At 42.6% G+C, this 22570-nt stretch overlaps 1 protein-coding gene across 2 annotated transcripts; it reads left to right on the plus strand.

Annotated features, from left to right (window-relative positions):
* The first annotated feature begins 5090 nt into the window (after positions 1-5090).
* mier2 (mesoderm induction early response 1, family member 2) lies at positions 5091-21745 on the plus strand. 2 transcript variants are annotated; one of them, XM_087836611.1, is made up of 13 exons: positions 5091-5177; positions 6328-6499; positions 7786-7899; positions 8107-8215; positions 8921-9000; positions 9911-9980; positions 11007-11152; positions 11654-11735; positions 14416-14510; positions 14604-14734; positions 16820-16962; positions 17560-17660; positions 18950-19079. In XM_087836611.1, exons 2-12 carry the CDS (start codon positions 6353-6355, stop codon positions 17613-17615), a joined length of 1173 nt encoding a protein of 390 aa, XP_087692737.1. In that variant the 5' UTR covers positions 5091-5177; positions 6328-6352; the 3' UTR covers positions 17616-17660; positions 18950-19079. The 2 variants fall into 2 exon arrangements, with proteins under 2 accessions (XP_087692737.1, XP_087692736.1); XM_087836610.1 differs by lacking the exon at positions 17560-17660 and having other exon boundaries at positions 18950-21745.
* The last annotated feature ends 825 nt before the right edge of the window (positions 21746-22570 follow it).

A 22570-nucleotide genomic window follows, 5' to 3' on the forward strand; every position in this document is an offset into this window, starting at 1 on the left:
GGGGCAGGTAAAACTGAATACACTGACATAGGACTGGGACTATCAAAATAAAACAGGAAATAAGAAATGAATCACAAAGACGCAAACTTGACACTGAGAGCTCGACAGGAAGAATATAACACATGAAACAGAGAAATAACGTAAAGAGAACAAAACCAAGAATAACCCTTAATACAAAATCAAACCAGCACAACTGAAAACACCAAACAAATCATAATTTAGAAAAACACCAAAACAGAAACAGAAAAAGCTGGGTCAAAATGATCCAGAACCGTGACAGTACCCCCGCTCTAAGGGCTGGCTCCTGACAGCCCCAAACAAAACAGACCACCAGACCTGGGTGGGTGGTAGTTGGTAGTCAAACTACAGTCGACTGAGACTGTTCAGGAGGCCGACCCAGAGGCCAGTGACAGAGACAAAGCGGGTCTAGAGGCCAACCACAGGAAAGGCAGCGACAAAGCAGTTCACGTGGCCGACCGCACTGACGGCAGCAGCGTCCGGAGGCCGACCACGCGGGAGGCAGTGGCGGCGCAGACCTTGTTCAGGGGGTTGCCCTCAACGGCGATGAAGTCCAGTTAGAGGCCTGGAAAGTGGCTGGCAGAGGTGAGGTGGTTCAGGCCAAGCTGGTTCAGGCCAAGCTGGTTCAGGCCAAGCTGGATCAGGCGGGACCAGACGAGGCGGGACCAGACGAGGCGGGACCAGACGAGGCGGGACCAGACAGCAGCGTGGCAGCTGCGGATCCAGATGGCAGCGTGGCAGTGCTGCAGGCAATGGTATGGAAGCCCCTGATGAAGGCACTGCAGGCGACGCAGGAGGTGGCAGATTGGTTTCAGAGCCGTCAGCGGCCACAAGGTGCTGAAGCGATTCCTCCGACCCTTCATCAATGACGGACGGCTGAAGCGGCTCCTCGGGCCCCTCAGCAGAGATGGCTGAAGCGGCTCCTCGTACCCTCCAGCGAAGACAGGCAGCTGAACGGGCCCCCCGAACCCTCCAGCGGAGACAGGCTCAGGGCCAGTAGGCACGGAGACCTCTGGCGGGTACAGAACAGAACCAGCAGGTGCAGGGACCGCTGGCGGAGACAGAACAGGACCAGCAGGCACGGAGACCTCTGGCAGGAATGAAGCTGGTTGGAGCTGCACAGGACAGTGGCTTTGTTCTGGCAGCGCTGACACGGTGCAGTTCTCAGGTGGCTGCTTAATCTTCAGGGGTCCAGAATCAGCTGGGGACTGAGACCTAGCCTCTGGGGAGGCCCTGGAGTAAATAAATGTACCTAAAGCAGCTAAGTTATGAGAAACACCCAGGATGGGAATGAGATTTCCTCCCTGCATAGAGATGATGATGACTGAGTGGCTGGCAGAATTGAAGAATGAGCTACAGGTAGCGGAGGACACTGGACACTGAACTGGGGACAGCGGAGGACACTGGACACTGAACTGGGGACAGCGGAGGACACTGGACACTGAACTGGGGACAGCGGAGGACACTGGACACTGAACTGGGGACAGCGGAGGACACTGGACACTGAACTGGGGACAGCGGAGGACACTGGACACTGAACTGGGGACAGCGGAGGACACTGGACACTGAACTGGGGACAGCGGAGGACACTGGACACTGAACTGGGGACAGCGGAGGACACTGGACACTGAACTGGGGACAGCGGAGGACACTGGACACTGAACTGGGGACAGCGGAGGACACTGGACACTGAACTGGGGACAGCGGAGGACACTGGACACTGAACTGGGGACAGCGGAGGACACGGGACACTGAACTGGGGACAGCGGAGGACACGGGACACTGAACTGGGGACAGCGGAGGACACGGGACACTGAACTGGGGACAGCGGAGGACACGGGAGACTGAACTGGGGACAGCGGAGGACACGGGAGACTGAACTGGGGACAGCGGAGGACACGGGAGACTGAACTGGGGACAGCGGAGGACACGGGAGACTGAACTGGGGACAGCGGAGGACACGGGAGACTGAACTGGGGACAGCGGAGGACACGGGAGACTGAACTGGGGACAGCGGAGGACACGGGAGACTGAACTGGGGACAGCTGAGCAGCGGGCAGCTCAACGCGCTTCAGGCTGGGCAGCTGAAACAAAAAACATAGCCCCAGAATAAATAGTCCCATGGTCCAAAGCAACAGAAAAAGTGTCTTTTTCACTCACCACAGCCTGTGAGTGATATCGCAAAGTCCGGCTGAGGGGTGACACGCTGGCGGCGCAGCTGTCACTTCCTCCTCGGTGATGGCTCCGGTGAGCCGGGCAACTCCAAGTCCAACAGGCCGGGCAGCACATCCTTCTCCGAGCTGGGTGAGTAAGCGGTAGCAGCAGGGGGATGCAGATTAAGCTGATTAAGGAAAACCTCCTGTATGAGTGGGTGAAGAGAGTCCAAAAGCCAGGGGAGACCGGAAACCAGTCGCTGTAGCAGGTAGGTTACAGCACGCTGAAACTCCTCCTCTGGATGATTCAGCCACAGGTCACATAATTTATTCACTGAATTAATTATATCATCCTTAAGCTCATCAGATGGGGCGAGTTCTGCTGGGTCCATGTACTGGTCACGCCGTTCTGTCATGGCTGTGTGGCAGGCAGGCAGGAAAAGGGACCCACATGCAGGACTCACAAAGACAGGACTGGAACTCAAAACGCAGCTTTAATGCTGGAAAAATCTCCTTGAAAATAACTCTCACAAAAACAAAACTCGGAACAGAGGAACTGAAACACAGGAACATGACAAACACACAGCATGAGTACAACAAGATAGAGCGCAAAAGCAAACACAGGGCTTATATACACAGGCGAGTAATCAGGGAATGGGAAACAGGAGGGAGACACAGCTGGGAGAGATTAGGGCTAACGAGACAGGGGCAGGTAAAACTGAATACACTGACATAGGACTGGGACTATCAAAATAAAACAGGAAATAAGAAACAAATCACAAAGATGCAAACTTGACACTGAGAGCTCGACAGGAAGAATATAACACATAAAACAGAGAAGACAGTGACTTAAACTAGAGGCCAGAACAAGAAATAACGTAAAGAGAACAAAACCAAGAATAACCCTTAATACAAAATCAAACCAGCACAACTGAAAATCCCAAACAAATCATAATTTAGAAAAACACCAAAACAGAAACAGAAAAAACTGGGTCAAAATGACCCAGAACCGTGACAAGTTCAGTCTCAAGAAAAGTTCTCTGGGCTTCTTGAAGGACATTCAAAGCTCTTATTTGGCTCTTGGCTGCTTTTTGTTCTGTTCTGTGTCAAAATGATCCCACACACGGGCTCTGGGGAGTTCATTTCCATGACTTATAGGGCTCCATGTATCCAGGTGTGCTTTTACTGCACTAGCCTTGTGTTTGGGAACCCTGTCACACAGCCATTGCCAATCAGATGCTTTCCAGATGCTTTCCATGTTGCATTAAAATTTGACTCTACTTTTATGTGTCCAAAATTCCATCAATTTTTGACAAAATCCCCAACCCCACTGACTGAAATGCAGCCATGCACCATGACAGAGCCTCCACCATGCTTTACACTCACTGCTGTACCTCTCTCCTGACCTCCTCTGCAAATACTGACAACAATTTGAACCACAAATGTCAAATTTGTATTCACCACTTCGTGAGACCTATTGCCACCGATGTTCAGTTCAGCTCTGGTATAATTTTTCTCTTTTTCCCTCATTAAGATGAGCTTCTGGATCAACTGAAGGGCCTGATGCATGTCTCAGATCCTGTGTCAGGTCTTCTTTCTATCTCTTAGGGACATAAATTCCAGATACTGTTCATCTGCTGTAGATAGCATTTAGCCCACTTCTACTTTTGTTCTCCACATGTCCAGCTGTTGTAAAAGACAAACTGCACCAAGTTTCTATACCAAGGTATACCAATTTTTGGCTGATAGCTCTTTGGGAAGCACCCTGATGTTCCAGAAATATTATTTTGTGCCCGTGTTATCTTTTGCATTCGTCACAGGTTCAACTAAAGAAATTGGAACAGATTATATGTGTTTCAGCTGTTAGTAAAAACGTGCCTGAAGACACAATTTAAAATGAGGGCTTTGATAAGTGTCTGGTTTGTCTCATGAGTTAGGTGCCTTTCTCTGCTTTGGTGATTCAAAGGTAAAGTGAACAAGACAAAGCTTCCTCTTGAAATGGTCAGGTACAACTGGACTAAAAATAATTGAAAAAGCAACCAATGTCCAAAGAAAAAAATTGAAAGACCTTCAGAAAACATTTTATAAAATTACAAGAAAGTCTGGCTCCTTGAAAGCAAAATGTAAAGAGATAAGAGGTTTGAGACTTTGAAGACGTTGAATAGTATTTATGCAAATACTATGCCATCCTAAGCAGACATTCTTCAGTTAACGGTATTTAACAAGTTTTTTTTTTTTATCTTCCTAGTTAAATGTTGATACTTTTTGTTTTCCCACTGCTTCTTTTTTCTTTTCTTTTCTTTTTTTTTAATATTCTCACCTTCGTTGCTTGATATTCAAGTTTAGTTAAGGCATGTCAGAGAATATGGTGACAACACGTGGAGCTACATATGCTTCTATAATAGCTGACAACTTTGAGCAGTCACTGGCTGAGGACAAAGCCATATAAGCAATCTTTATCTGCTTTGGCCACGTCCTGTCCCCTCCTCCACTCGCATAATCAGCACAAACCGTAGTGTCTTTCAGCAACCGCACGTGGACGTGTTGGTAAAGGGGGGCATTTACATTTAACTTAAAGATGCGTTCAGTGCCAAACTATTGTTTACTAATTTAATAGCAGAAGAGCAGAAATTGGGTCACTATTATATTAAGTTTTAACGCGAAGAATAATTGACTGATCAGTCGATAAATTTCTCTTTTCTTTTTCTAGTAATATTTTTAGAATTGTTACTTACAGTAAAACAAATTTTTTAAAGATGATACCGAAAGTGTTGGTTCGGGGCGATTTAAAAAAATTATTTAAAACTACGAAGGATTAAAAAAACAACAAGTTGTAAACTTAAACAAAATGAACTAAACTACTGAAAAAAAGTCATTGTAACTGTGTGCGACGCTGCACTGCAGCCGCTGTTGCTGAATCGTTGCGGCAATAAACGGAGCAGCAGAGAAGAGTAGACCTACAACATCCGGGCAATAGTCAGCTTGCGCAGAAACGGAATGGCGGAGGTAAGTGAGCGAAAACGAGAAATGTAATGACCCAAATGTTAGAGAAGCTGGGCCGAATTTAAGACTTCTGTCACTCCGTACGATACACAAGACTGCCGAGGGTTTGGCCGGCTGGTGAACGACTGCTGAAAGAGAGCTACGGGGGCTATTTAACTGGGAAGCGGCGGAAGAAATGGAGAACCTCTCCAGCGTATCGCCTCTCTCCGCGTTCTTGGCTTTAAAGAGCCATTCCCTCAGCCTTGATAGTAAAGCCGTAGAAAACAATAGGGAGCCCGGTAGGGTCTAACACGGGGGTGCTGAACTATTTCAGGTGTGCCTTGCCGGCGAAGTGGGTTTAGTGAAAAAGTTGGGAGGCATGTCATGACTCGGCGGCGGTAAACTCCGACCGTCTCTTTCAGAAATATTGAGAAGTAGTTATTTCCTTCTTGCCACTCGTAGCGAGCCGGAGAGAGGAAGAGGCGTTCAGCACCAAGTCGCAGGAAAGCGCCCCTGGTCAGTCAGACAGCGACCGACGGGTTGGGAGATTTTTGGTGACTTTTGGCGTCGTAAGAAGTCGATTATAATCTAATTTAGAGAGCGCTGAGACTTTATGTGAAGTAGGTTTGGGCGAGATTCTTGTACGGTTACTGCTGTAAGCGTGTTACCCAAAGTTTCCCACTATGGTTATAAACTCTTTATGTGGCCTTCATCCTGTACGTACATTGTATCTGATTAGTTCAGACCAAAGCCTAGTCTGGAATCGTGTCGATGAATCAGGAAAACCACCCTGAAGCTTTTTTTTGTTAATGTAGCATCACAGCAAAACCGACCATCCTGTGGTGACAATTCACAATGAGCTCTTGGATATTTAAATATCTTTAAAGTTACATTATATTGCGCTTAAACTTCCCACAAGTGCTATGATCGATCTGTTATTAAGTTTAACACCTAAGTCTGGAGAGCAGCAGGTCTTATAAGTTGAAAGAAGAGCCCTTGAAAAGTGAGGAGTCAGCTGACCTGTAATGGGATGAGCCAGGATCAGCCACTATTTGATCCTGTGTTCGTGTGTTCATTTGTGCCGAGTGCCACGGCACCATGTACTGTGCTATTTTACATGAGTTTGAATGCAACGTAACAGGCACACTGTCTTTATCTATGTGCATGTTTGTAGGTGGGTGATAATCATCTAAACATGAATGCAGAGCTTGTGGCCTAGTGGAGAGTGGAGGAGATACAGCAATGAAGGCCCTCATCTGGAGAAGCAGAAGTCTTTACGGGTCTTAGAGGAGTTGGAGGAGGAGAAGAGCCCTCGCTCGATGAAGATGGCGACACCATCCCACACTGTATGATCGCGTTCTGCCATGTTTATATGTGTGATAAACACAAAAATATTCAGCAAAATAGCTTCCTGTGATTATGGGAACCTTATAGTTGCAGGGTGTACTACATCACTGACAGTAATGGCATCGACTATTATTGTTCAGTACAGTTTTGTTACTCTAAAGTCATGTAACATTTGCTTTTTAAATAATTCAGTTACTAGTTCATAGAAATTTTAACAGCAGCGTTTTTTGACAAAAACGAAAAACAGTCTGAGGACCCAAATCTATCAACATACTGCAAGTGAATGTGAATTTTAATAATTACTCTAACCAGCAGCATCGATAACTCTTAATAAACCCCCCTTTTTATGGCCATTATTTGCCTTCAATATAACATTTCAACAGAATTATTTTAAATTGTAGTTTAACAGAGGAGTAAATATGAAGTTGATGAGTTTTAATACCTGAGATCAACCATCCAAAGCAACAGACAGTGCACAAGAGAGGTGTAGAAGAGAGCGCAGGCAGGGTGGAGTGGGTGGAGAGGAGTGTCAGGGGTGATTTGTGACAGAAAGATAACAGGAAGAGTGAAAAGAAAGGTTTATAAGATGATAACGAGCTGGTGGAGTTAGGAAGGAGTACATTAGAGGGACAATTCAGGTCGAGCAGTTTGGAGAAAAAAGTTAGAGGCAAAGCTGAGATGTTTTGACATGTGCAGAGGAGAGAAAGGCAGGCACCAGGAAAATAGGAAGATTCATAGATGCAGTGAGACATGCAGAGGGTTGGTGTGACAGAGGAGGATGCTAGGGATAGGGTGCGATGGAGGCAGATCATCCACTGTGGCGACTCCTAAAGGGAGCAGTCAAAGAAGATGATTTAAATAATTAACAGAACCATTTACTTTTCTCATAATCTCCACGTCTGTTGTCATAACGTGTAAAGTAAATATTAATTTTTACCTTTAAAAATGCTGAAATTCTGAACACCGTGTTCAGGAAATGACATGGGACGTGCAGATGTTGACTCTGACATTTTTACAGAACAGTTCAATTACTTTGAGTAAACTGAGTACACTTTGGGGGTGTTTTAGGCATCTTACAAGGAGACTGCTCAATCAGTCTGATGGCATTATTTGGACAGACCAGGGAAAAGTGTCAAGTGTGCTTAATGATAACTAAACTGACAGACATGTAGATGATTTTCAAGAAATGTGGGTGTTATTTATACATTTCTGTGGTTTCTTTCCCTCTTATACCCCATCACCTCCCCTCCACCTGTCACTGCCTCCCTGTGTGCCTTATTTGTAGGCCAGTGAGCTTCCCTTGGAGGAGCTGCTGGCTTTCTATGGCTATACAGTATCAGATCCAGAGAAGGAGACCTGTCACATGGCTGCCAGTTTGCCAGACATGACACTGGACAAGGTATGCAACCTGAGGTGCACAGAACACACCCGTGGCCTCATTTGTCTTTCATTTATTCATCAAAACAGATTTTGATTGGTCGAATCGGTCAGAGAACTTTTGAGAATCAGTCAAAAATATCAAATTGAATGATTGGACATCTAATTAATATGCTAATTTTGTTTTTTGTTTTTATTTTTTTGTCTTATTATTTCTTGTTTGGTTTAGGATCAGATAACTGAGGATCTCTTCCCTGGGGAGCAGGAAGAATCATTAGCCGACGATCTCACCCCCTCAGTCACCTCAAACACCTCGGATCTGCTTCGCCGCATCCAAGGTAACACCCAGGGAGACACGCATTAACACATTTTCATATAACGCTAAAACTCGCTGAAATTCTCTGAGCTAAAGAAAGGTTCGCCGTTTGAAATCGAATCGAATCGAATTTCTGGTGCTTTGATGACATTTCAAATAACACAACCTGTCAGGGTTTGTGATCCTAGGGAAATGCACTCATAATAAGCATTGATTTTATACAGCTCTGTGGAAGTTGTTATGAGATGTTCCTGTCTGATAGCATATATGTGTCACTCTTCATATGACACCATTAAATCAAAGGCAGAGAGATGTTTCAAACTACAGGAGTTTTAATATATTGAAACAGTCATATCCAGATAGTGATTCTATTTGAAAGGTGCTGACTCTATAAAACATGAAAACCAAATGTACAGCAGGTATGCAGCTTTAGTGTTGTTCATGGTGCACAGACTGAACACACTGAACAGGTTAAAAAGAGGAGGGGCCACTTTGCTCATTGATAGGGTACTTTTTGTGCGAGTGCTGCTTTATACTGAGTTAGATGCAGTGTATTGTCATTTTATTTATTTATTTTATCATGACTATAAAGGATTGTGGTTTCAAAGATGCTTAAGATTTCTTTTATTAATCGGCAGAAAGATTTGGCTTTTAAGATGGCATGGAAAATCTTGTGGCGTTATTTGAATGTTCTCCTGATCTTTCTCTAATATTTCACATGTTTTAGGTGGAGACAAAGACACATTGATCAGTTCATCAGATGAAGACTCTGATGATGTCTCTATTCCATCCAATGAAGAGCAAAAGGTGGGTTACTGAGCATAATAATATTATTTTGACTAAGTGACTCTCAATCAACTTTAAGTTTAAGGGAGACACGTTACGTTGCAACTTGTCTTTATGGGAAAGCAAATCAGATAAAATGCCAATAGCAAGACAGTTAGGCAGCAATAAAATATGGATTATCAAATCTTTGGTAATGGTTATTTAGATCAGTGCAATCAAAAGCTGAATACACACTAGGCTTTGGTTACATTTATATAAACATGACACTTTTTCCTGCTCTGGCACTAATTATAATTCAAAGTTAGGCTACTGAGCTGAGACCTAATTTCAACAGAACCACGATGCTTTTAATGGGCTGGCCAAAAATGCTCTACTTAAGAAAATTCAAATTCATATTAGCCAGAGAAATGGTTAATAGGAACAAGTCAAAGGAGCTTGCAAAGAAAAGCGTCTGGACTTCTTTAAGTTGCTTGAAGACGTTTCACCTCTCATCCGAGAAGCTTCTTCAGTTCTAAGGTCAAATGATGGGGAGTCCCAGATTTAAACCTAGTGGGAGTATCCCCCCACAGAGGGACAAAAGGACCCACTGATGATCCTCAAACTTCTGAAGCTTCTCGGATGAGAGGTGAAACGTCTTCAAGCAACTTAAAGAAGTCCAGACGCTTTTCTTTGCAAGCTCCTTTGACTACGATGACCTGGATGACTGAGAACCTTCACAGACTTAATAGGAACAAAATCTCCCAAGTTCTAAAACAGCAGAGGCTCAGCTTTCTAAATGTAACAGCTTGTTTTGGACAGGCCTGTGTTTCTCATGGTTGTAGGTCTACACAAAGAACACTAACGTGTACATTTTCAAATAAAATTTCAGCTTTTATAGGCATGATCACACGTTTCACAATTATGACTATTCATGTTCGGATTTCCTGTTTAGGAGATCATGGTTGGCTCCATGTATCAGGCAAAAATCCCTCCAATCAGCCCGTACACCTACCAGGAGAGAGGTAAGCAACTGAAAATGTCTATTTTGACAGTTGTTCTGATATATATATATACACACAGACACACACACACATATATACATATATATATATATATATGTATATCTATATACATATATATATATATATATGTATATAGATATACATATATATATATCACCAAATCAATCTAAAACCCCTTTTCTATTAGAACCTACTCGGATTGACTCGCCAGGACTCGACTCGACTCGGAAGTAGACCTGTTGCTCAGTCTGTGGCTTTTCATCACACTCACAGTGTTGTTTCCGTAGACATTTCCCTCGTTGCCGGGTTTCAAAAATGGCGATGTTGATTTTCATGAATGAGACTCTCTTGACTCATTAAGTGACACCGCTGACCAGCCAATCGGTGGCATGCAGTCTGACGATGTCACATTTTAGTATCTGCTCAGATCACTTGGAACCCCGGCCAAGCATGTGTACCTTGTGCCTGGTATGTTTTTTAGGAATGATCTAATGGAAAATCCTGAAAACTGGGGTGAACCGTGGCAAATTGATCGGATGAGGTACTAATGGAAGAGGGGATTACGTGTTTAGTACTGTGTCCAAGCACTTTTGATTCCCCAGAGTTGGTGTGATTGACGTGTACTGTGCTGCGACCTGCTTCAAGATGCAGGTCCAGCACAGTTCTGTTGGACTCAGCTCAGTGTGCAGAGTGTGGTCGTGCTGCCTTCATTAAAAATTGCTGTTACATTATTAACAAATCTATAAGGAATGTGGGAGGACAATTTGTCACTGCTTCTAAAAAACCGCCCAAATACATCCACAAAAAAAATACATCAACCTCATTGTGCTCAGCAAGACTGCCTTTCAAAGCATGTTGATGCATGAAAGAGAGAGTGAGTGTGAAAGAGAGGAGCTGAGGCTGAGAAAAACTGAGGTGTATTCAAGTCCATAATGTAAAGCACAGTGCGAACACAAACACGATACAAAGTAAACGCGCCTGATGTGTCCGCTGTAAGTCTGAGAAACTGTGCCTGTCACCCTCTAGCTTACAGCACCGAAGACCAGTTGTTGTGGAGGCCAGAGGTTCTGCCAGTGCATGAAGTGGAGGAGTTCTTGCTGAATGCACAAAGACCCCGTGGCCAGGAGGAGGCAGTAGGAACCGAGGAGGTCATTGTCCAAGATAATGAACAGGTACATCTCAGCAAACACTGCTGGCTACTTTTGTTTGTTTAAGCTAGTCTGTAGTAAGCGCCCCTCTTCAGTAACGAAGTACTCTTCCTTCATGGCAATGTCGCAACTGCCCCCCACACAAAGGCGAATGACTCATCTTAACCAAGTTTTTAGCTGTGGTAAAATATAATAAATGTGCCTTCTGTACACGCTGAAAGAAACAAACAGCTGGATAAAAAGAAGTCCTTGTATTATTAGATCTGTGTACTTGAAGATTTTACTTTTGTCTTGTTATTCAGATGTCTGGATTACTAACCTCATCCCAATCTCCTTAAGACGTTTCAGAAGACTTCTTCTACTTGTCTCGTTTAGTCTGCATTACCTGAACTCATAGTGGACCATGGCTAAACATGGTCAGCCTTTATGTCCATAATCAAGAGTTCTTGTTTTCTTTAACTTGCCTTAAACCGAGAGGTAAGTCTTCACCGAGTGACAGTTTTTGTGTTTCCTCTAAACCTTCAGGCACTGTACGAGTTAGTGAAATGCAACTTTAATGTCGAAGAAGCACTGAGGCGATTTCGTTTCAACGTGAAAGTATTCAGTGGTAAGAACTATCCTGTTGTCCTTCTTTCCCCAACTGGGCATTTTACACCTTTGTGAACAACCCAGAATAAGTTTGTAATAATGATTGATAGTATGTAAATTTAAAGTCATCAGAAAATCGTTGCATTCATATGTCACAGGTTTTTGCAGTTCCAGTATTTTATACAATTTTTTAATCCATTAGCAAGGGCAAAACTTCCCAGACATGAAACTGTGGCCTATTTTCAACCGTTGACCCTAGTTCGGCATTTATACCCACAACACACAAAATGTTATCATATTTAGTTACATAAAACCATTACCATACTATACAATATAGATACAAGTCAATAAATAGACATAACTGGGAAAAACATAAATGTAATGAAATGCACATAAAACGATACAAAAATTAACAAATTATTCTTATTTGCCATTAACCAAAATTTGACTTTTAATAAGATTCAATATCTATAATTAATTTGATTTCAGGAGGCCTGACAGGACATGCTTCCTGAATAGGTGACAGGTCATTATGGAGAATGCCGATTGTCCAAATTTGTCCAACATGGTCCTAGTGACTGCTGTCACCGTCTTATGCATCTCGATGTATGCGGCCAGTCTGCATTTAAAAACTTTAACACAAAAGATATGAATGAAACCATCAAAACTAAGTGGACTGTATTTTTTTAAATTCATTATTTAGAGTCTGTTTATATAAAGATACAAGGTGCTTAGTTGTAGATGGTGATACTTTGTCATGGTTGGCTGTGTGGCAGGCAGGCAAGCAGGAGTGGTGGATCCAAAATGCAGGACTCAGACACAGAAGTATAACTTAAAGCGCAGCTTTATTGCTGGGAAAAACCTCTTACTAAACTAAACTCACCAAAAGACAAACAAAAACGCTGGTGGACTAAAACACTGTAGCAGAAATACTGAGCTGGAGACAAAACACTGGAAACACGGAGGCAAAACACACAGCTTGTTGAGGGTACGACACGACACTGACTCAGAGAAACACAGGGTTTAAATACACTGGGAAGTAACGAGGGGAGTGAGACACAGAAGGAGAGCACAGCTGGGGGAAATCAGAACTGACGAGACAAGGAAGCGTAACCTGAACACATTCACGTAAGACACGGACCTTCAAAGTAAAACAGGAAGTATGACACAGAGACGCGAACTTGACACGGTGGAGACAGCAACTAAGAAACACAGAGACATAACCAGTAAGGCAGACTTACACAGAACAGAGGGGACACAGAGAGACATGAAGGGCAAGGGATCAAAACTAGAAACCATAGAATAAATCACACACAAGTACAATAATACAAAAATCACAAAGAACTAAAAACGCTGGGTCAGGAGACCCAGGACCCTGACATACTTAGACCCATACTGTCATAAAATATCACAAATTGCAAAAATATGAAAGATTGCATAAACAGCTGGGCTGCCGCAAAGTTCATCTAGTGTTGAATAAGATTGAAAACGCTCAGATTGGTCTTAACAGTCTTTGAATTTGTTTCATGTTTATCAAATTTGAGTTGCGGATCTCAAATTAAGAGTTGGGTGTTCGTTTTGTAATCGGAAGGTTGCCGGTTCAAGCCCCGGCTCAGACAGTCTTGGTCGTTGTGTCCTTGGGCAAGACACTTCACCTACCGCCTACTGGTGATGGCCAGAGGGGCCGATGGCGCGATATGGCAGCCTCGCCTCTGTCAGTCTGCCCCAGGGCAGCTGTGGCTACAACTGTAGCTGCCTTCACCAGTGTGTGAATGTGAGAGTATTGTAAAGCGCTTTGAGGGGTCCCGAAAAGCGCTATATAAATGCAATCCATTATTATTATTATTATAAATTATTATTAAAAACGTAAAATGTTATCATCAGCCTCTGGGTAGCTTGCAGGCAAATCGCTGATAAACAGAGTGCAAAGCATTGGAACAAGTAGCAATCCTTGGGGAATGCCCATTCTGTTTTTCAATAGTTTCACTATTTTTCTTTCTCGTTCATCCATCACACACTGCACATTTGGGTATATCATGGTTGACAGTGTCAAATGCGTTTTTTAGATCAAGAATAACAAGACCCTCAAAAGTTCGTGTGTATTCCACCCCCACAAAACTGCCACCAAAAAAGCCCTTAATACTGTTAGTAATATAACAGGTTGCTATTTCTGCGGAATATTTTGGTCTAAAGCCGAATAGTTTCAGGGAAAAGAACTGATTGGTCTGTAGATGTGTAAATAGTTGTGTTACCACAACATTTTCAAATATGAAAAAAGGGCAGTCGTTGGAAGTCAGCCTCCCCTGGTCTTCTCAATAAAGCCTGTGTTAGAATTAGATCTGCAGTAACAGCATACCAGTGTCAATGAAAAATCAATGGTATTCTTAATAAAAGAGAGATATGCAGGCTTATTCAACAACCCAAGGCCAGTGTAGTTCTTTTCCGGTGCAAAGCATGACGTTTCATTAGCATTTCGGTGGAACTATAGCTGCCAACTTCATCACTGCAGAGAAGGAATAACTCACTGATGTGACCTCATGACCTTCAAATCAGAAATGAGCCTTCAGTTTAAGTCCAGTACTGTTTTATTATGCTAGAAACTTTAGTTTTTAGTTTTTGTGATTGTAATTACAATTATGTAAAAATGTATAATTATTATGTAGCTTTATAAACTTATTTTTGATGTCCGCTGTCTTTAGAAGAGCTCTGCTCCTGGAGCGAGGAGGAGTGCAGGAACTTTGAGCATGGGTATCGAGTTTATGGGAAAAACTTCCACCTCATTCAGGCAAATAAGGTGAGCACCCAGAGGATGACCTGCTACCTGATATGCTGATTTAAAAGTGTTGACTATTTACCGCTAATGCAAAAACAACCTTCTTATCCACAGGTACGAACACGCTCAGTGGGCGAGTGTGTGGAGTATTACTACATGTGGAAGAAGTCTGAGCGTCACAAGTACTTTACTCAGCAGGCTACCAGGCTGAGCCGCAAGAAGTACAGCCTGCAATCAGGGAGCATGTGAGTGTTGCTGGGACACCAATCTGAAGATAACCAGAGTCTTTTAGATAAAAGGTGCAATTAGAAAGAACGGCACATAAAAAGCAAGAAATAATTTTGTCTCCTTGTGGAGCACTGCACTGCTCCCGGCTGCTCCCATCTGTCCACTTGCATCTTAATTATGGACAACAAATTCACTCAAACCTCTTTGTGAATTTGTCCTGTACCCCACAATGAAATCTAAATGGAAACAGTTTGGACTACAGAAGCAAGTGATCCGAGTGGGACTTTACAGAGAGCAGTTCTGAAGTGTTAAAGTGTTGCACAAGGAGACAGCCTTGAAGGCGGTACCTGCTTTTAGGAATGTGTCAGGAAGTAATTCCAAACTCTGCCATATCAAACATGCTCTCCAGAGTAGCTGAAAGTAGCTTTAAGATTTTTGGTTTTTTTGTGATACCTGCAAAAATTTTGGTATTTTGTTTTTCTAAATGGTAAAAATGGTAAATGGCCTGTATTTGTATAGCGCTTTACTAGTCCCTAAGGACCCCAAAGCGCTTTACACATCCAGTCATCCACCCATTCGCACACACATTCACACACTGGTGATGGCAGCTACATTGTAGCTCAACTCTTGAGCCACGGGGCGATCGTGGCTCAAGAGTTGGGAGTTCGCCTTGTAATCGGAAGGTTGTCGGTTCGAGCTGGCAGAGGGCCCGGTGACGCCAGTGTCCGTCAGTCTGTCAGTGCGCCCCAGGGCAGCTGTGGCTACAATGTAGCTTGCCATCACAAGTGTGTGAATGTGTGTGCGAATGGGTGGATGACTGGATGTCTAAAGTGCTTTGGGGTCCTTAGGGACTAGTAAAGCGCTATACAAATACAGGCCATTTACCATTACCATTTACAGCCACCCTGGGGCGCACTGACAGTATGTATGATTCTGTCTCATAGCAGAATCATACAAAAACTAAATAGTAAATGGCCTGCATTTGTATAGCGCTTTTCTAGTCCCTAAGGACCCCAAAGCGCTTTACACTACATTCAGTCATTCACACATTCACACACTGGTGATGGCAGCTACATTGTAGCCACAGCTGCCCTGGGGCGCACTGACAGAGGCGAGGCTGCCGGACACTGGTGCCACCGGGCCCTCTGACCACCACCAGTAGGCAAACATGGGGTTAGTATCTTGCCCAAGGATATTTGGCATGCAGCCAGGAGGGGGTCGAACCACCAACCTTCTGATTAGTGGCTGACCTGCTCTGCCACCTGAGCTACAGCCACCCAAACTATGAAGCTCATTTTCATGACACTTGATAGAGTTTGGGTAAAGGAAGTGCTAATTTACACTTTGGTACATGTCTAGAATCACTTCCTGTAAAATTGCCAGATAGGCTTTGGACTTCAGAGAGGTCGACTTTCTAAGCGTGAGACCTGGCAGGTAGCTCGAGGATCAATTCTAAATCCTTACTTTTTAATTTTTACATGCTGCCATTGGGCAGTATTTTCATGAGACACGGCCTCCTTAATATTTTGTGGGTTACTGATGATCCTGATGGTATTGATGATCTCTTGGCTCGCTCAGTTTTAGATTAAACTGGTCTAGATGTTGCAGAATTTTTAAGAACATGATAAATAAAAATTGTTGACCCAACTTGCAAATTAGAAAACCTGATGCGCGCTTTTAGTGCATTATTAGGTTAAACCATTGTTACGCTCTCCAGTCCACCAAATAAATTAAATAAATGTAATACAAGTAAGTAAAAAGTCTACACTAAAACTACATCAGGTTACACCAGATGACCTATTACAACTGGAACCTGGAAGGGCCTAATTCTTCATTCCCACATGTTTTTGCTTCACTTTAACAGCATTTTGACAAATTCCACCTCACTTGATCTGTAAGCAAATAAAGTTTTTGTGAACTATCTGTTAAAGTCTCTCAACTCAAAGGACATCTAAAGATGCTGGTGGTCTGCAAAGAGCTGGTTAATCCAAGTTATATGAACATATTTTACAACAACTACTGTCTGAGTGAAACCTGTGAGCTCTGTAGGTCGCAAACACATAATTTATCAGAGCTGGAAGTAGTTCTGCTGTGTGTTGCAGGGAGGATGGAGACCAGGATGGGGAGGTTGTGGAACTTGAAGGAAACAACAGTTCCACGAGGTTGTTGTCTCACAGCTCCATGGGCACAGGGCAGCTGGAGTCCCCGTTACCTCCACAGTCGAACCTGGACCAGGACAAACAAGGTAAGAACCAGAGGTCGCCTCATAAAAACACCTGACATGATGGCTCAGATGGAAGCTCTTTATATTTACTTTGGTGAGCTCTCGCCACACAAAATGTAATTTCTTACAGAGAACTAAAATAATATTCAAATAATAGTGAAGCAAAGACTTCAGTCTAAAGTGTTATTAACTGTGGCCTTAATTTCAAAGTAAAAGCTTCTTCTTCTTCTTCACAAAAGAAAAAGTAGATAAACAGAAAAGTTTGCCACATTGAAGTTTCAGTGTCTGATAAAACTGAAGCTCTGTATGTTTACCCATCTTTTTGTACATAAACCATTTACATGCCATGTGAAACATACATGCCAAATCATCTTTCAGTCACGTTATACATGGGCTCCATTGATTTCCTGTTTGTTTATATATTCTTCCTGTTTATTTTGACATATTTATTATCCCTGTCTCATATGAAACATTTTATGTCTCCCTTCCTTTGTTTTCCCCGATATTTTCATGGTATACATTTGTTTTGTGTTGTGTTTTTGCTCGCATGTATGCACGTGTGCGCGTGTGTCTGTGTGTGCGCGCTTGGGCATGTTGTGCATGTTGATGGCGCTCCAGAAGAAGAGGGCCGCCCCAGGCGCAGACGAACTCCCCGTTTTCTCTTAAAGCCATGACCTCAGTCCACTCAGGCCACAGACAGCAGGTTGAGCAGCCTGCAGGTAAAGAGGATGAGTACAGCAAACTAAAATAATGTGGTCACCGGGAAATAATCAGACAAATAAATAGAGTTTAATGAGAAAGGAAAGAAACGGGTCTAATGTAAACAGCCTCCTCTGGCTGTGTAATAATTAGCGCATTTGCAAATAGTGTCTGAATAATGTTGGAGATGTTATTTCAAATATTGCTTTTTGCCTTTTTTCTTTGTTTTTTCCAAATACAGTTTTTTCACATCTTTTCAAAATAAGACAGCTGTATTAAAATAAACTTCAAAATCAGTGTAGCAAAACTTCTACAGTTAAAAATGCATTTATTGCAGTGGCTCGCTGATATACACAGCACGGCATGTGTAGAATTCACAGTATAAAACATGCAGTAAACAGAGTTGTGTAGATATTTCAGATAGTTCATAATCTCCTCATATGAGGAGGATGTTTGAGGAGATTACCCAGCAAACATGGTTCGAACTGCGACGTCGCGTCCCTGGTCAGAACAGGTCGGGGTACGACGCCGATGTAGAGCGATGGATGTAGATGTTGTTTCCGCTTAGAACAAAAGAGACGTCGGCTCGTCTCTTAAACAGTGAGAAATGAATATTAAGTTATTGCAAAGATGGAATGATAGCCATTTTTAACTAATATGTGGTTGTGACCAGATATCCACATGAATATTTCCGTGGATTTTACATCGTCACGTACTCACAGAGTCGTGCTCCTGGAATCTTTTTAAATGTTTTAAATAAACATCACTTTTAAGTTGTTTTCAGTTTCGTAAATCTGAATTTCTTTTAGTTTTTTTGTTGGTGAATTTAGCAAATTGGACAATTATTCCCTCTGTCTGCGACGTCGACGTTATAAAGTCGTGAGGTCACGAGTTTGAGTCACCACTAAGGTTTTTTCTTTTCTTCTCATGCTTTTCTTGAGAGAATTTAATAAATAGACAGGAAAACTGAATTTTTAAACACAAACTTTCTCGTGCTTGAAAATCTAACAAGGACGTTCGACAAGAACCTCGTTTATATTAGGAAGTTGGTGCTGATGTGAAGGTAACATCATTGATATCGGTTCAGCTTTCATTCTGGAACTATGACTATCGTTCGAGAAAAGACCGCCAGGCGTTTAAATGTTTGCTGGGTACTCTGTAGTAGAAATAGGTACGCTAGAAGAGCACAAAAGCGCTCCTCAGATGCCTTTGTAACCATAGACGTCAAACATACACCCTAGAATATATGACAACAGTAATGGAGGTTTTATTAATCTGTCGTCCTGTGAATTTCTATACGTCTGTCCAGATGGTGAGCTGGTGATGGGCTTGTCAGAGCTGTGCGGCGACGAGTGTCCTCAGCAGCTGTTCGGATGTCCTTTCTCTCTCCCGCCCATAGACGGCCTGCAGGAATCTGGCTCAGATAGTTGTTGTCCTTCAGCTCCAGTCCAGCTCCAGTCTCAGCTCTTTGCTGAGACCTCCCAGTGGGCCTGCGGGAACTCTCCGGCCCTCCACGACAACCACGGGCTCCCAAACTCTTGTTTCTTTCAGCTCCACATGCGTGGCGAACATTTACTTTCTGAGGGCCCTGACTGTGGCACGGTGAGCGGTGGGGCCAGCGCTTCCCACATGCTGCAGGTGGAATTTAGCCTGCCGTCCTCTTCATCGTCCTCAACCGCTGTCCTCCCGTCACACTTCCAGGCATTCGGCAGTTTGCTTCACCCCTCACCCGTCCAGCATCCTCGCTCTCTCACACAGTGAAGGGGACACGGAGATATCGAAGCGGTACTCTGTGTAATTTGCCCTGAGTGTTTTTGGTTGGTAGTGATCTTTTACAGCGGGGTGAAAAAGAAACGAGAGGACAAAAAGTGCGTTAATGCAACTTGCTTGAAAACAGATGGACCTATTACCTGTTAGCAGGTGACTCGTGTGCCTCTTCTTAAACGGAGGCGCTCGAATCCTACGCCCATTGTGGAATGATGACTGTGTTAATCACTACTTTCAGGCATTGATTATGTGCTGCTGTCCATTATTCCTGAAATTGATTATTGACAATGTTGACCACTGCTGCTTTGTTTTCTTATTTATCAGAACAGACTAATTTGACTGCTGCTCAGATTTGGTTTTTCCCCCCAGATTCTTCCCGTGAATACAGACAACATGACTGTTTTTATGCTCCACATATCAGTCAGCATTTTCACTGCTGCAGCTATTTCAGATCTGCTATTGGACTGTACCTCACCTGATGTAATAGGGGGGTGGGGGGGTCTGACTACAGAGTAAAATCTGTCCACTTATACAACATAGAATAGTTTATTTAAACATTAACTTAAAATGTTTTCTCCTTTCTTGGCCCTACATCTCTGCTTTGTCTTTATTCTACACAAAAGTTCATCTTTCTTAAGATTTAAAAACAATATGAACACCTTAAAGGAAAAAAGTTCTACGGTTGATTTGAATATGCAGCAATGTAGGAGCCTAATGGGGCGCAATAATTTCCTGTTTTATTGTATTTTATTTCTTTTTTAATTTCCTTTCTTTTTGCTTCTGTGGAAATTTTCCTCTTTTTTTTCCCACCACTGAAAATGTATATAGATTTATAAAGGTGCAGGGTTTTGTCATCAGTCACGATCACCATTTCTCGTATGATGAATAACTGCTACCATGACGAGCCTGTTTCATATAATGGGCTTAAAAATGACTGAAATATAAAACTTTACCTGCTAAGCTGCCATATACAGAAGTGTGCAATATCACTGAAATATAAAACGGTTCACGAGTGAAATATTTCCACCACATAAAACATGAAATACACATAAGCACAAAAACAAACACACGCAGTTGTGGTCAGAAGCTCACACACGAGTCATCATGTGCATGGATGTCATTGAAATCATCTTTAATGACTTTACAAACATGAATTGTGTTCCCAAGTTTGAATTTATTTTGGATCTTCACTAATCCACACGATGTCAAAAATGTGCATAGAGCTTTTCAAATTTATACATTTGGTTAAATTTCCTTTATCGACCTGCAGCTGAACCAGACACGTTAGTAACTGACATTTCCAGCTGTAAATTTCTCCCCTCTTCTTGGCAGATTTGGTAGAGTTCATACCCATGATGTATGTAAACTTCTGACCACAACAAAACGATCAGCGACAAGTCAGAAAATCTGATTACTGAAACCAAAACAAGTCCTTTGATCTCCAGTTAGCCTGGATCCATTAACATGAGCATCAGAACGTACAGTTTATTTATTTATGGGTGTCTATCAGCAAAAGAACAGATGCATAAATAATCAGAAGTAGATCAAACCACAGTAGCTGTTCTCTAGCACGGTCTAGCTCTTGAAGAAAACACAGCCACGTGTTTTAGATGACGTTCACCACAACGAACAGGAAGTCTCTCTCCAGCACTAAACTGTTAGAAACATGAGAAGAAGCCTGATGCTTATTGGGAGCAGATTTCTTAGTCAGATGATGGATGAATTTGTTTTCCCTAGATTTGTTCCAGCATGTTTAGCATGAGCTGGGCCAAGACCACCACAGTGAATACAGTCCCAGCAGTGAGGCAGGGAGGTGGGACTGTGACGACCTGTGACTGGATGAAGTGTTGGGCGAATGTTTCTTGATATCTTGATAAACGTCTTTAGATAAATTACTGGATGACAAGATGACTCCAGAATTTTCAAAAAAGATTGTCACTGCCAAAAGTACCATAGGAAGAAAATAGTTTAAACTGAGACTGAATCCAACAGAACACCGTTAGAGTATTTTAAAGAGAAAGGCAGAGCAACAAGGAGCAGCTGAGAGAACTGTCAAACATTGAAGCCAACACGCTGAGTAATTAAAAAAATCACGATTTTTTGTTGCCGTTTTGTCTGTTTTTAATATAATAAATTAAACGTTTTAATAAAATATTTAAAAAAAATTAAAAACTTCAGTTTTATAGATTAAATGTGACCTTGCTGTAAGAATATTGATATTACATGTGTTGCCTTCCAGCTAGTGCCTTGGAGGTTGTTTTGTTTTTTAATTTTCTATGTATATCCCATCCAAAGGGCACTTCAAATAAAGCAACAAAGAATCCAGAAGATGAACAAACTCATATATTGCTCGTGTTTTTATTTTAGCATAAAACCCAATCGCCCAAAGTTTGACTTAAACATTCAACAGTGTAGTGATGCTGCACGAGTGGACTTAATGCTTTTTCCACTCTGATGAATGAAGGTGAAGTTTTCTCAGTTTCTGGTAAAATGATGCTTTTTGTAAAGTCAGTCATCACTCCGAACATCCAGAGAGGAAAGTGGTTTATATTTACAGCTTATTGGTCCGAGACGTCGTGTATGAAGATTATTCCATCATAGAAGTTCTGAGACCTGCTTAAGTTCCCAGGTAAGTCCCACCTTTGATCTGAGGAATTCCCTATTCTTCTCTTCGCGCCTCATATATTTAAAATGACACGTTTTTAATTTATAATTGATAATTTATTGAACCATGCTGGCATGTCCCAAAAACTCAGTAAACCTCTGCAAACCACAAAGAGACTGTTTACATTCTGAGAGCCTTGACTGAATGAAAAGAGCACTCAGCTAACAAATCTTAAAAAAGAGGTGAACATGATGATGACTGAAGAGATGATGAATGCCGGTTTATATAATTCAATTCAATTCAATTCAATTCAATTTTATTTATATAGCGCCAAATCACAACAAAAGTCGCCTCAAGGCGCTTCATAGATACAGAGAAAAACCCAACAATCATATGACCCCCTATGAGCAAGCACTTTGGCAACAGTGGGAAGGAAAAACTCCCTTTTAACAGGAAGAAACCTCCGGCAGAACCAGGCTCAGGGAGGGGCGGGGCCATCTGCTGCGACCGGTTGGGGTGAGAGAAGGAAGACAGGATAAAAGTCTTATATATATATAT

This window comes from Neolamprologus brichardi, chromosome 23, assembly GCF_056152115.1.
Source record: "Neolamprologus brichardi isolate AB-2024 chromosome 23, ASM5615211v1, whole genome shotgun sequence".
NCBI lineage: Eukaryota > Metazoa > Chordata > Actinopteri > Cichliformes > Cichlidae > Neolamprologus > Neolamprologus brichardi.

What these genes read in the sequence shown, in the direction of transcription:
- mier2 (XM_087836610.1), top strand. Translation starts at nt 6,353, where the DNA reads ATGCAGAGCTTGTGGCCTAGTGGAGAGTGGAGGAGATACAGCAATGAA. An exon ending in CAGACATGACACTGGACAAG is followed by an intron (nt 7,900 to 8,106) that starts GTATGCAACCTG and finishes TGTTTGGTTTAG; the next exon opens with GATCAGATAACTGAGGATCT. An exon ending in CATCCAATGAAGAGCAAAAG is followed by an intron (nt 9,001 to 9,910) that starts GTGGGTTACTGA and finishes TTTCCTGTTTAG; the next exon opens with GAGATCATGGTTGGCTCCAT.